Source organism: Melanaphis sacchari, unplaced genomic scaffold, assembly GCF_002803265.2.
Source record: "Melanaphis sacchari strain LSU unplaced genomic scaffold, SCAv2.0 Contig48_pilon_pilon, whole genome shotgun sequence".
NCBI lineage: Eukaryota > Metazoa > Arthropoda > Insecta > Hemiptera > Aphididae > Melanaphis > Melanaphis sacchari.
In genome coordinates, this window is record NW_020271327.1 from 1,273,180 (window position 1) to 1,288,381 (window position 15,202).

Below are 15,202 nucleotides of genomic sequence, written 5' to 3' on the forward strand. Positions count from 1 at the left end.
AAATTATAAATAATCCAGCATTTTTTCAACCACCAACATTTTGTATGTGTTGCTCAAACAACACATGTGCTATAGAATAGGCACCAATGATCTGAATATAATATTTAAGTTTTTGCAATTAGTCATAATAATATTTTCCCCTCCATTTTTAATTTATTAATTAATGAATTTATTTTTATATAGGTACATACTAAGTACTATTAATTTTAAGTTTAGGTAAATGAAAATATCCATATTATCATGATTACATAAGCATTAAAGTATTTATTGTATATTAAATATTGAGTGCGTTTAAATGAATAAAACAATAGGTACCTAATTCTTAAGTGCTAACCAAAATATATAAATTGTTATAGTTCTACAATATTTAAAACTGAAATAGTAAAAAAAATAAATCATCAATTCGATTTTATTAATTGGATATTAAATACCTTTTAAAAGTAGCATTGATATAATTTAAACTTATAAACAAATAACATTTAAATATTTTTATAGTCATTACTCATTACTCATTAGATAATAATTATTATTCATTAAAATTTGCTTCGATACATAGTGTAAGAAGTAATTTTTTAAACTATTGATTATGATTATACAACATATAATATTATAATACAATAAAACTACACAATAAATAAGTAAATAATAATGAGATTGAGAGTAGTTATTGCACAATTGGCATACCGCTTATATTATACCTACTTTATGAGTGACGTGTGCATATTAATTGAAGTTGGCCATCATCAGGGACACTGCACTCCTATTCCTAGACCATTATTAAGAGGACATCGCACTAATGAGATGTCAATTTTTCCCTGTGCATGTGCAACACTATAAAAAACCACTTTTGCAACTACATGTCATTAAGATCGATATCATTCATAAAAAATTAAAAATAACTATTTCGAAAAAATCATTATATTTTGTGTTATTATAAAAAACCTATAAATTTTAGATTCTTTGCTGAACAATGAGTATGTTTATTTTCTTATGTTGTTTTTTTTTTTTTTTTATGAGTACACGATAAGTTATTGATAAAATGCTTTTAATTTCATAAATAGGGGTGGTTTTGAAATATCAAATTGAATTGAATTTTTACTTTAGAGAGATCAAACCTAAAATTTCCCAGTACTTGTTTTTATGAAAGAAAAAAAATAAAAATTCAAAAATAAATTCAATTTTTTGCAAAATTAAATTTTCGAAAAAATCAGTTTTATTTTTTTGATGTAGCTCGAAAGCAAATAAATAACCATAGATACTTGAAATTTTCACCAAATTATACTTAATTTGTATTTTATTTATTTTAATTGTATATTATCACTTTCAATTCACAGTAAAATTTTCAAAATATTTCTACTATTTTTAAGCTACATTTTTCTACATTTTTAATTTTTTTAGTTTACTTTTTTATAAATATTAATTAAAAATTATTTATTGAGTAGAAATGCTTGAAAATGTAATTTAAAGCTCTTCATAAGTTTTTATTTTTCAATTAAAAAATATTGAAAATCTATAGTCACGGTACTTTTTTATAAATGTTTAAACACTTTAAACTTAAAAATTCATGAAAATCGCGAAAATTAATAAATTATTTTTTAGTTTGAAATTCATAGAATGTTTTGTTTTTATACTTAAGATTTAAAAATTGTACACAAGATCCTTTATTAGATGTTTGACCTTTATCTGAAAAAAAAAATTCTAACCGAAAAACCAAATAACTTTTTTATGAGCATTTTAAGTTCAAATGTTTACAACATTCAATATTCACATGCAAAATAATTATTTTTGCTCAAACATTTTTTTGATATTTTATTGTATTTCAAAAAAAAAAAAAATAAATAGTAATAATAATAATAATAATAATAGAAATCTATTATATCTAAAAATCTGGTTTAATTTAATTTAAATAAAAAGTATACCTATTTAACTAATATGATAATATGTATACATAGATGTTATCAGTATTGCGTATGTGCATAGTATATGGTCTATGCATATGTGTGAAACTATTGTGATCGCATTTTTAGTTATGTATTGATGTAGAGACAAAGACGATATATTATCTCTTGCATAAAGTGACGTCATGAAATCTTAATTATACACGTAATAAGTTATAACATATTAGGTATACTACCAAAATATTATGTTCATTACAATAAGTATTAGACAAAATATTATCTGTATAAATTATAAACACATTAAATTCGAAATAAAATTGATTAAATTACAATATTCATAATAGTTTTATACAACATATAGGTAAATAAATAAAGTAGATACGAGATAGATGCTTATATTTACCTAGGATAGGCTATAGATAGTGTCTTCATTGTGTTAAACATTACTACGAATAAAGAAAATATTTCAAAATAAATTGAATAAAATAATATCTTATAGGTATCTGTTATAAGTGATTTCAATTTATGTATTCGTGAATAGGTTACCTACTCTTCAAAACTTGTTTAATTTTACAAAATTGTGTTGAGTGTGATATAAATTAGCTATTATATAATATATTATTAGCGTTATTCATACCAAATATTTAAATATAAATAAATAATAAGTAGTATAACCGCTTATTATTATAAGTTTAAGTAGGTATCACGGAATAATAGTAGGTAACATTATGAATATTTATGGTGATACGCGTTGCATACATGTACACGAACTGCATTTTAGTACTTATAATTTGACTGCAGATAATTAATGTATGTACCAGTACCATTAAACACATGTGTTTAGCTTATAAATGTATGTAGTTAATATTTTTATCTAGTTGGTACACGTGAAAGTGAAACATAGATACTACTTATTGCATGATTTAATACACATTGTAGACCTTGACATTGAAGAACCTCTCCTATGAATAAAAATGTTTTGGCGTGTATATAAAAACCAAATGCATCGTTTGAAAATATTCGTTCAGTCGATTAATTCGTAAGATAAACCGATTGCCGATTGGCAATATTTAATAATATATAATTATTATTATAATATACATAAAGCGGACAGTTTAATAAATCTACTTCAAATATTCAAGTATATAATATATTAATATGTAGGTATATCGTATACTCGTACCTATAGTTATGACTTAATAAATGACTGTTATGAGTATGTCATAATGATCCATGTTTTATGTAGAGTAATCAGCAAAGATATTTATTTATTTTTTTAAGTAACAAGACTGATTCTGACAATAGATAAAAAAAAAATAATTGCATTATTCAAATATTAGGTACAATGTATACCTATTGGCAATTATACCTATACTACCCGTATTCTACCAACTACCAAAACAAAATTTTAAATACCTATATTATCATCAGACTTGAGTTTCGAAGAGGTAACGATCCCGGGTAGCTCTAAGCGACAATATCATAGAGGCTGAAAATATTAACTGGCGATATGTAAATATTTATATTTTTTTGGCTGTGGTCAATATGGGTAAATTAAATATTAGCTATTTTATAAAACTCTTTAAATTTACCACTCACGTCATCATGGTTTTTTTCATTTCAGCAGTTCGGCGCATGCAAAATATTACTAACTACAAAGTGTATGAAATAATTCAACACGTTCGTTACATTGACTTACTCATCGACGAGCACCACAGTTTTATAATTTAAATGTTTTTAAATAACCGTTCGTACCAATTGTACCTTTTTAATTAAATCAAATTATTAATACATTTTATTTAATAATAGTGAATTTCTGCGTAAATACATTCTAACCTAACCTGTTTAAAATCTTGCATTTTAATACAAGTACAAATTACAAAAAAAGAAGAAAAAGAAGAAAATTGTAAATTGGGTTAGAATTTTGATGCAAAAGCATCTTTTTTATGATTTTCGAAACGTTAGTTCATAAGTATAAAATGTGTTTTAGGTGATACCGATTATTTTAAAGTAGTTTTTTTTTGCATCTTTTTGTGTTTTTTTTTTATTAAATCAAGCTTAAATGCATTTATAGGGCATTTTTTGACATTTTTTTCTTAGTTTTCAGAAAATTTTTCTCAATTTGTTCATAAAATGAACGAAAATTGTTGCGATTAACAAGAGTCAAGAGACTTTCGACGAACTGTCAACGCTACAAATAATAAATTATCTAACATGACAAGTTATCGTCGATAGTAAATACTTAATTATAGATAGACTTTTCTACTAATGATTAAGAAAAAACAGAAGATCATTCAATTAAGCAAGTAATAACGTACAATATTATTAAAAATAAAAAATACACTTCAGTTGTATAATTTTTAAATTCTTTTTCCAATTTTTAAACTATAATGAATTCATTTAAATACATTTTTATAGACTTATAGTGTATATTTTTTTCAAAGCATTTTTTGAGATTTTCTAGGGCATTAAAATTCCAGCTCAACTTATTTTAAACAAGTAATAAAGAGATAAAATGAATACAAACAATATATTATTTTATAACTGAAAAAAATGTCACAATTTTAGTAAAATTAATTTTTAGTTTAATTACATCTATTAAAATATCAGTTCAATAATTTGTCAAATAAAATAATTAATTACAATGTCATCTTTTAGTTTATATTTTTCTTCATTTTAAATTTCAAATTAAAAAAGGCATCGTGTTTTCTTCAATTACCTCTGTTGATGAAATTTTATCTGTCGAATTTATGGATAACATAGCTAACCCGTTTAGTCTTTCCTAAATTAAAAATATTATAGATACAGAATACTCCACATTTAAATAACCCAACTGTCTTAGACAGTTGTGTAGACAGTCTGTCTATATCGTTCAATTATCAAAAAAAGTTCTTAATAAAATATTGATTTAACACGTTCAATAGGTACTGCGGCCTTTTTGCTGTGCTGTTACCGTATCGCTGCAACGAATTTCCACCCAGTTGACTATATGTCATCGGTCACTGGCGCTGCACTATGGTTTTAGTGGATTGTGGACAATATTTTTGTAATTTGTTTATTGAAAACTCCGTACACACATACTGGTTAGGAATTTTCTTATAATTTATAAATAATATTTTAATTGAAAACTTCTACGACGTGTTGGTATATAGATACAATTTTTTTTTTGTTCTAGGGGGAGGTTTGAACCCGGGACTCCCCCACTCCCGTAAATACATCACTGTATTTGTATGTTATTAAATGACCATTAACTTAATTATAACTAGCTTAGCTAGTTAGGTTACCCCAAGTCAAGTATAGACATTCAGAATAATATGATAATAATAATTAGTTTAATCAGTAGATATTCAGTTATCAATGTTATAAAACTAAATTATTATTTAAAATATTTAGAATTATTTATTGGATTACATCAGCGATTCCTAAACTTTTTCAGCCACGAAGCCTTTTTTTAAGCAGTTTTTTCTCGCAGAGCCTTTTAGAAATATTTAATAGTAAGTTTTAGTTGCCGACATTCTGTGAACTATATTACATATGATATGAATAAAGAAACAAGAATAATAAGATATTTATTAATAAAGAAACAATAGTACTAATAGAACTGGAGAAAATATTATTTATTATTTAAAATATATGTCTATAAAATGAGAATAAATCTATAATATATATTATATTATATTTAAGTTTATTGAATAATAGTATTTATTAAAAAAACAATGTTACATGTATACATCTTGAAGTGTCTTAATGTGAGCAACGTACTTGCTTTTTGAGACAAAAATTATCTATGTCTGGTGTGTTACAGTCCATAGAAGCCAATTAAAGACGCATATCATCTAATAATTGTTTTATTATTCAATTGTTATGGTAAAACGAACAGAGTCCATGAGAAACAAATGCACAACACAGTTTGGGAATCGCTGAATTAGGTAAATACACCAATGTATCTAAATGTATTAAATAAAACTTTTGGAAAATGAACACATATATAGTATATTGCATAAATATCTTATTTATACATTAAAAATATCATTTAAGGAAATTTATTAATAGTAACTCAGTAGGTATCAAAAATATAAATACATTAGGTCTTATAAGCTTATTTACTTCACTACTTTATATATTGAAGAAATATTAGATATATATATACATTTTCAAGTGTTATATTTATGATAAAATGTCACATATATTAATATTCTTATATTATATATTATATTACATTATCATAAAAAAAAGCACCATGGTATAACATAAATGAATAGTAAAAACTTTTAATGAAATTATTTAGTGTAACAAATGTACCACTTTCAAATTTTTTTTTTTTTAACTATTTGTTATGAACAAAACCTCTCAACAAAACTAATATCATTTCAACTTTTTTCATTTGTAATCAACTTAATATGTAAAAAAAAATGTACATTTTTATTTATATAAATAAAGAAAAAAATATTCTTATAGGAATTTTAATTATAGGCAACACAACGAGCATGTTTTCTATAGACTAAACAAACATTACTTAAATTAAGTTTAGGTAAATTAAATAATTTAATTTTTTGAATTAAAAAATATAATATCATCCGCAGCAATTGATGTAGTTGTTCGAGTAGTGCCAGATTCATCTTTCAATTCTCCATAGATTAATCTACCACTAATGTGCACACGTTGTCCTTTTTGTAGGTAATTATATACAGTGTCACGCAATCCAGGTCTGAATACAACAATGCGGTGCCAGTCAGTTTTTTGAGTGCTTTCTAAAAATAATTATAATAAAATTATTAAAAAGGTAATAAAACAATAATTCATACATATATATTAATAATTGTATTGCCTTCATTATTGTTGATATAATTTTGGTGGGTAGCCAATGAAAATACAACAACTGGATGTTCTTCTGTGCCACGTTTTTGTGGATCTGCACCAACTCGACCCAAAAGTGTAACTTTATTTATCGCTAATTAAAAAAATTGCAAAAAAATGTAACTATTATGATAGATAGTTAATAATACAGTTGAAAATAAAATAATATATATATTTGGTTTAAATTTAAAAGTAAACTAACTCTTTTCAATTTTGATAGGTTGTGGAGCTTCTTGTGTATAATTATTTCGAAAAAGTTGCTTTGTAAAATTACTCCTTAAAATACTGGATAAAATCTGAAAAATAAAAATTGGTTTACAAATAAAATAAATGTGAAGTTATTAAAAAATTGTAATATCTATAAGTGTAAATAACTGTTTAGGAATACTTATATCAATTGACACAAAATAGGTTAATCTAATAAAGTTCTACAATTAAATAATATAACTATAGTAGTAATTCTATTAATGTACTCTAATAATACAGTAATAGAATAAAAAAATCAATATCACTTAATACTAATCATAAATTATAATGAAATAGTGAATGTACATTTTTTTAGTTCTAATTATGCAAATTCAATGTCTGAATAGTCTAAATACAAACAGATGACAGAAATCACATTTAAAGGTAAAATAATGATAAAATAAAAATCACACATGTGTAGATACTAGATAGATATGTATAATTTTTCTAAAAAATATATATGGAATGACTCTCATCAGAAAATGTAATTTTTATAGTGATAGGAGAAAATAAAACATTATATTAAACAAATATAGGCTAAGAGAAAGAATTAAATTAAAGTAAATATTGAATAGACAATACATTATACTAAGCCTAGAGATAATAATCATATTTATTTTAAAATTAAACATATTTTTCTTCTCATGCTCTGTTTATTGAATTTTGATTGGCCAGGTCTACAATTGTTATTTGCTTGAATTGTGTATAAACTAAGATTATTCATCAATATGTTATAAAACACACTTGATACTAGATCAGTAAATTAATTGCTAAAAAAATTAGAATTCCCAAATAATGTTTGCTCTTAGCAATAATTGTCAACACAAAATAGATTTCTTAACAGAATAATACATATAAAGTAAAATCTATATAATATATTTAAGATATTCAATTTCAAAAATTAATATAAATAACTTAGTATTTGTTTATATTTAATATGTATCCATTAGTAAAATAATTATATCTATACCTTCTAAGATAGGTATACATTTTGTTTAAAAAAAAACTCTAAAATTAATAAAAGAAAAATTATATTTCATACTTCATCAAGCTACTATTGTAAAGAATAAATTAGCCATTAATAACAATATAGATGTATATGTTAATTTTTTAGAAAAATTTGAATTTACATTACATTAAAACAGTTAATATTGTTGTACTATGCAAATACTTCCACTCCTGAAACCATTTACACATTCATACTACCTTGCTACAATAATTATATATTTAAAGAACTACTTGATATTTTCAACTTACATTAAAAAATAAAATTTAAAGTTTTATATGAAAATAAGTTTCTTATTTATATACCTTTGATTTTAACATTTTCTTTTTTGTATTGAATGTTCTTATAACTAAAGTGCTCTCGTTGACGTTAAACAACAGTGATCAACTGCAATATATACAACAGAAATAAATTATATTAATTATACAATCAAGTAATTACATTTTTAAATAAAAAAATACACAATACATCAATATGTGTATTAACTTGAAAATATAAACAAATAACAACATATCTTACAAACTTGACATTTGTTATTTAATATTTACCTAAATTATATGTTTATTGCTTTTGTGTACTTTAATTGTTATGATATATAACAGCGTAGAATTATTATTTGCACAGAAAATTTACTTTTCAGTTATCTTGTTTTCACTTTTATTTGGCGCACTTTAAACAAAATATGCTTTGAATTGTAATTTGTATTCCTAATAATGCGGTTATTCTTGTTATTTTTAGGTTATAGCACCAAACGCAGCCATTTTCGAAAATTAAAAATTTGCGTTTTAAAAACTTGTATTAAAACATTTAAAACTTTAAAGCTAATTTTAAATAATCAACTTTCAACTCAATGATCGAAAAAACAACAGAATTTGTGAATTTGTGATCATTTATAAAAATCATAACCATTTTAAGAAGATTATCAGTTATTCATTGAGACCGGGATCTGAATGCAAACGCACGCCCCGCTGACTTTACTACAGCTGTTAAATTATCCTATGAACAATCTGTGAGCCGATATAGGCGGACCGGTCAAAAATCTAAATTTTTGGATACCAACCAATTCCTGTTCAATTGTCGCATATATTCGTAATAGTCGTTAATTCTAAATTCTCTTAATTTGTTATAATTTCGTTTTAACGAACTTCCATTCCGTTTGAATAAAATGTAGTTCGTTAAACTAACAGTTAACGTTATATCATATTTTATTATCTTATCGAATTGTTTTTTTTTTACAACTACAATATACACCATTACCTAAAATTATTTAATAATTTTAATTTTATCAACCTTGGATTACGTGTACAATAAAGGCAGGTAATGATATATTTTTTTAACTGCTTTTACGATTCATTGTATTATTATTTTTTCTGCATTACAGTTCACATAATTGTGTAAGTTGTGTTTATGTGATTGTGTATTCAACATAACTACTTAAAGTTAAATAATCTTTAAAAATTGATTATTAATAAATTATAATTCTTATTGAATTTCTCTGCTAGTGTTTTTGCATGATATGTAAAAGGTAAAATACCATAGCTCACTATATATGATAAGTATAATATAGGTCTGCTTGCAATTAGCAAAAGTATTTGTCTATACACCAAATAAAATTAGTATTAATTAATAAACCATTAGAGTATTATTACTATTTTATGTTATATTTTTTTTACTTGTCATTGAATGGCATTCTGTAGTTTAAAATGTGATATAAGTAAATAGTAAAGAACAATCTACAATATTTATTTTACCAATTATTATGTATTTGAAATCAATTCATTTATAATTTATGTCAATTTCATACATTTTTTGTTAATAATCTTATTAGTTTTTCAACAAAATTAATATGCATATTTTCACATTGAGCATACTATGAGTACAAATTTGTGTTTAATTCTTTTAAAATTATATTTTAAACTTCAAGGTCATAAATCTTAAAGACATGAAGCCATTGCATTGATAATTATAAGTCTGTTTTTTTTTTTAAATAATATTTTTATTAATTTAAAATTCATTAATTGGAGTACATATCTAATTTACTGAGTGATTTTTTAACCATAAACATTCCATTTTTATTTCAAAACACAGTATTTGATTAAATCATATTTTCAAATTCTTGAAATATTTTGTACTATTAATAGAGTGCTCAAAATGCCCTGTGAAAATAAAAACTTCTGTTTAAAAAAAAAAATCTTTTATTTATACAGCAAATTTTTAATGAATAAATTTTCCATAAATATTGACATCAAAATCAAATTTCAAAATAGTAGTTTTTAAATTATTTAACTTAGTGTAATAAAAACAATAAATGTATGATAATGGGTTTAAAAGATATGGAATTTATGGTAATTTGAAAATTTTAATAATTTGTAAAAATTGTCTAGGCTTTAAAAATACTACATCCAATTTTAGATAAATCTATTTTATATTTTTGTTAAAATATTTTTAATGATTAATATTCTTAATATAATAATTTATATACTTTTACTTACTATTCATTCAAATTTAAAAAATAGATGTTTGTATCCTCGTAGGACATTCCTTGAGTAGTACAAAAAATTCAAGAATATAATAATATGATTTAAATAAGTATATTTATAAAATTCCAAAAATCATAATTTGTATTAATTCGCCATTAAAGGAAAAAATGGAGATGAGCATGCTTAAAAATGAGAATTACTCTTTATAATATGTAACTATAATATTATTTACCAATTAAATTTTGTAGATTTCATATGATTTTACTTTTTACAGTATATTATTTTTTGTTTATTTATCATAAATTTGTATGTTTACATTTTATAGACTACCTATACTATTTCAAATCTGCACAGATTAATCACAATGGGCATTCTTGATGATCTTGTAAGTATTTAATGAAGAATAAAAGTTTGATTATGTAAATCAAAATAAAAAAAATGTATTATTTCACTAAAAGTTTTAGTTTTTAAATAATTTATCAGAACAATTTTGGTATTACTAATTATAAGATGTCCTGCAAGTAGGCTTATTTTATTTTTATATTGAACCATTCTATTATAATATTTATAATTATTTTTTTAAATTTATGTGTTATGTTTTATGTCTCGACTTTTTTATTAATCTAGCGTATAAAACAATATTTATAGAGCCAATTTAGATAATGAACAATGAACATATTTACCTTTAACCTACTTCTATTATTAGATAGTTAAATTTATTATTTTCGATAAACCTGTATTAAATTAAATTGTGCCTCTTTTAAAGAAATATAGACCTTGGTGTGGTTCTTCCATGAAGATAAACATAACCTTCAACAACTTTTACTTTTGATTTTTGTGTAATAAAAATTGATAACATTCTTATTCATCAATAATGATCTAAATTTTTGCTATTTTTTTTTACCTTAGTTATTAATTTTTTACTTTCAATTCTACAGCACGTTTTTCTTCAAATTATATAAATTTTTAATTTCTTGTAAAAAAAAATGAGTTCTTTTTCAGTTAAAAATCTATTATCCACATTTTCGGTAAAATAAATATTAATTCAATCTTGTTTTTGATTTAAATAATATTTTATGATTTGTTTTCTTTAAAATAAATATTTTTATCTTTAATATATTATTCACTATCATTATTATTTATTTTTTAGAGTGTTTCTTCGGTGTTAGTTGGACTTGGGATTGTTGTTACTACTGGTTTTGCTATATCAGCATTTGTAGCCAATTTCCAAAAGAAAAGTAAAAAAAAAAGAACTTTAGTGGATTCAAATACTAAGATTCCATTACCACTTATTCAAAAACATATTATTAGTCATGACACACGAAGATTTAGATTTGAATTGCCATCCAAAAATCATATTCTTGGTAATGTTTATTATATACTCAATTTTTTAGATAAGATATGTTGTATATTTTCATTACATTTTATAATAATGTATAGATTCATTATTATTATTATTATTAATAATTAAAATATACAGGTTTACCAATTGGGCAACACATACATTTATCAGCAAGAATAAACGAAGAATTAGTTGCTCGTGCTTATACACCGGTCAGTAGTGACAATGATGTTGGATACATGGATTTGGTTATTAAGGTGAATTAGCTTACATTATTTTAAATGAATAAAAAAAAATCTTTTGTCATAATTTTTTTTAGGTTTATTTTAAAGACCAAAATCCTAAGTTTCCTGATGGTGGTAAATTAACACAATATCTTGAAAAAATGGAAATCGGAGACACAATTGATGTTCGAGGACCTTCAGGTCGTCTTATTTATCACGGTCGTGGAGATTTTGAAATTAAAGCTGTTAAAAGAATAGATCCTTCTCATAACTTTTATGCTAAAAAATTATCAATGATTGCTGGTAAAATAATTAATGTTAATATCTATTCATGTGTTACAATATTAATTTTTTCCTATGGGGTATATCAGGTGGTACTGGTATTACACCAATGTTACAGATAATTAGACAAGTCACTAGAGATCCTAAAGATGAAACCAAATTGTCATTACTTTTTGCCAATCAGACTGAAGAAGATATATTATTAAGAGACGAATTAGAAGAAGCCGCTAAAAATCATCCCGATCAGATCAAAATCTGGTATACAGTTGATAGACCTACTGATGGTAAATAATTTATTAAACTTTGATTGTTTTTCATACTATGCTCTGTCTAGCGAAAGAATATATTGATTCTGCTAATTCTTCAACGACCTGCCATCAAGGCTAATTCCACTATAGTAGTGTGTCTCATTGAGATATGCAAAAGAATGAATTTACTGACTTGCTGATTTTTTCGCAAAACAGAGTATTAGTGATTTAATATATTCAGAACATTATTTTAACATAGTTTACTAATTATTAGGATGGAAGTATAGTGTTGGATTTATATCATCTGACATGATATCAGAACATCTATATCCACCAGCTCAAGATACATTGGTATTGATGTGTGGACCTCCTCCAATGATAAACTTTGCATGTATTCCAAATCTTGATAAACTTGGATATGATGCTAAGTTACGATTTTCTTATTAAAAAAGATAAATGTTTTTCATTTTTATTAGACCGTCCGTAACAGTTTTGAGTTGTATTTGTTGATTCACATTTTGTATTAGATTTTGATCATTGAATGGGTATTTGGTATTTAAAAACATTTAAAACCCTTTTATAATGTTGCTAATAAATTGGTGTTAGCACTTAATTTATGTACAAATTGTTTAATCTAGCTAAGCATAATACAATATATTTATATAATATTTCTTCAATATATCTATTTTAGAATGTATTTCAAAACAAACATTTTTAAATTCCTGTTTTGGCTTACACCAAAAATGTATATATTCTTATATTCTATATTGTATGTGATGTGTTTTAATAAAGTGTTTCATTTCTAGTATTTAACTGTTAATTGATACATGGTGAGAAAATAAAACAATGTGATTATTTGGATTCTAAATGTTTACTGACATATATGATGTTTAAAAATACTACTTTCAAGGTTTATATATGAAAAAATTACTGATATGTGTTCTTTATTATATCAACAATATTATCAAGTTAACAAATTCAATAGTGCCGAACACCTTATAATCATTTCAATTGAACTGGGTATATTTGATGATGTGTAGGTATAGAGGTTAGTAAATTATAAGTACTATGCCTAGAGAAGTACGTGTGCAGTGGGCACCATAACCTTTTTTATAATCTAAGTAATAATATTGAAAGTTGAACATATTTTATTCACATTCAACACCATAGTCTTGATATCATTAAAATTGCCCTGATTGTCAAAGTCGACAAAATAAATTTAATATTCACTTTGAATTGGTTTTTATTTTTATTTATTTTTAATGTAGGTATTTATTTTTCCCCTGGAATAATGACGTTGATCGTCAATAATAATTTACTATTTATAAATTATACTAAAATTAATATTTATTTTATTTTACATTATACATTAATCATGAACAGATTAAAGTTTAGTAAGTCTCAATAAAAAAAAAAGTAATCAAAAGAAAAGACTGATAAGTTAATTAATATTGTGGCAAATTTCATAATAGGGCAATAAATTGTTAAATGCACCCCTGGGTCACCGCTATGTCAACTGTCGTAATGTCTGTAATGATGCATTGAAGACCAGCACGATTTATAAATCTTTTTTTTTTTTTACAAGATATTTACAATCTATTTAAAGAACAATAAGCAAATTTGATAAGAGTAATAAAACATGAAAAGTGTGACGGAAGAAGAAGCCACCCATTGACAACACTACTTATTTTGTTTCAGTTTAATTAGTGGATTTTCTAGGATTCGTGCATTTAGCAGGTCATGACACCAGTTACGTTTAAGACGTTTAGCGGGATTATCTGGAATCGAAGGGATTGCTAGATTTTTTTTATAAGAGGGTTAAGATGGTTGGGTAACCTACTGTGGAAACGCTTATAATATAGTTTTGCTTCGTCTTTAACGGAATTCATTCTAAGGTCTTGTATAGAATGGTTGGAGACATGAGGTGGAGCATTTAGTTTCCTTAACGCAATATTTTGAAAAGTTTGGATCTTGTTGATGTTAGTTGTTTTTGCATTACCCCAGAGCTGTATGCATATGTCCAAATAGGCTTGATTAGAGATTTATAAATAAGAAGTTTAGTTTTAATGTTTGTGTATTTATTATTATTGCAGAAAGTTTTTAACAGGCGTAACCGTAGGTTTAAATTTTCTTTTAGATTTAAGGTAAGGGGCCCAGGTAAGTCTGCGATCAAGGGTAAGTCCTAAATATTTGACAGTGGAAGAAGTAGGAATTTGAGTGTCATATATAGATAGGTACCTCGGGGCAAGGAGAGAGACGAAGTGTGGATAGATTTTGTCTGGTTAATTTTAAATCGCCACTTGGTATACCAGTCTTCCACAAGGATTAGGTGATTCTGAAGATTGTATGAAGCTACTTCCGGATTTGAATTGATAGATATTATTGCCTTATCGTCAGCATAATCAGAAACTAAAGTGTTAGGTGAGGTAGGCTGATCAGCAGCATAAATGTTATAAAGTACTGGAAAGAGTATACCCCTTGGGGAACACCGGCTGAAATATTGGATATAGTTGAGTGTGCATTACCGAATCTGATTTGAAAATGACGGTTTGACAGGTATGATTTAATGGTTAGGTAAAAAACAGGGTGCAAGATTTTTTTAAATTTGACAAGAAGACC

General features: G+C 24.5%; 2 protein-coding genes across 5 annotated transcripts; one reads left to right on the top strand and one right to left on the bottom strand.

The window, feature by feature from the left end:
- Positions 1-6,199: 6,199 nt before the first annotated feature.
- Positions 6,200-8,910, bottom strand: LOC112598506 (single-stranded DNA-binding protein, mitochondrial). Its single transcript, XM_025344995.1, has 5 exons — positions 8,556-8,910; positions 8,313-8,394; positions 6,958-7,051; positions 6,727-6,849; positions 6,200-6,649 (listed from the first exon to the last, which is right to left on the bottom strand). The coding sequence occupies exons 2-5, from the start codon at positions 8,325-8,327 to the stop codon at positions 6,444-6,446; spliced, it is 438 nt and encodes a 145-aa protein (XP_025200780.1). The 5' UTR covers positions 8,328-8,394; positions 8,556-8,910; the 3' UTR covers positions 6,200-6,443.
- A 320-nt stretch (positions 8,911-9,230) lies between these two features.
- LOC112598505 (NADH-cytochrome b5 reductase 2) lies at positions 9,231-13,238 on the top strand. 4 transcript variants are annotated; one of them, XM_025344993.1, is made up of 7 exons: positions 9,231-9,320; positions 10,813-10,872; positions 11,638-11,851; positions 11,968-12,086; positions 12,149-12,356; positions 12,425-12,619; positions 12,858-13,238. In XM_025344993.1, the coding sequence occupies exons 2-7, from the start codon at positions 10,852-10,854 to the stop codon at positions 13,028-13,030; spliced, it is 930 nt and encodes a 309-aa protein (XP_025200778.1). In that variant the 5' UTR covers positions 9,231-9,320; positions 10,813-10,851; the 3' UTR covers positions 13,031-13,238. The 4 variants fall into 4 exon arrangements, with proteins under 4 accessions (XP_025200778.1, XP_025200777.1, XP_025200779.1 ...); XM_025344992.1 differs by having other exon boundaries at positions 9,235-9,324; XM_025344994.1 differs by lacking the exon at positions 9,231-9,320 and adding an exon at positions 9,431-9,532.
- The last annotated feature ends 1,964 nt before the right edge of the window (positions 13,239-15,202 follow it).

What these genes read in the sequence shown, in the direction of transcription:
- LOC112598506 (XM_025344995.1), bottom strand. An exon ending in ACCTATCAAAATTGAAAAGA is followed by an intron (nt 6,850 to 6,957) that starts GTTAGTTTACTT and finishes TTTTTTAATTAG; the next exon opens with CGATAAATAAAGTTACACTT. An exon ending in TTATATCAACAATAATGAAG is followed by an intron (nt 6,650 to 6,726) that starts GCAATACAATTA and finishes AATTATTTTTAG; the next exon opens with AAAGCACTCAAAAAACTGAC.
- LOC112598505 (XM_025344991.1), top strand. Translation starts at nt 11,474, where the DNA reads ATGAGTTCTTTTTCAGTTAAAAATCTATTATCCACATTTTCG. An exon ending in ATCTATTATCCACATTTTCG is followed by an intron (nt 11,516 to 11,637) that starts GTAAAATAAATA and finishes TTTATTTTTTAG; the next exon opens with AGTGTTTCTTCGGTGTTAGT. An exon ending in ACATGGATTTGGTTATTAAG is followed by an intron (nt 12,087 to 12,148) that starts GTGAATTAGCTT and finishes AATTTTTTTTAG; the next exon opens with GTTTATTTTAAAGACCAAAA.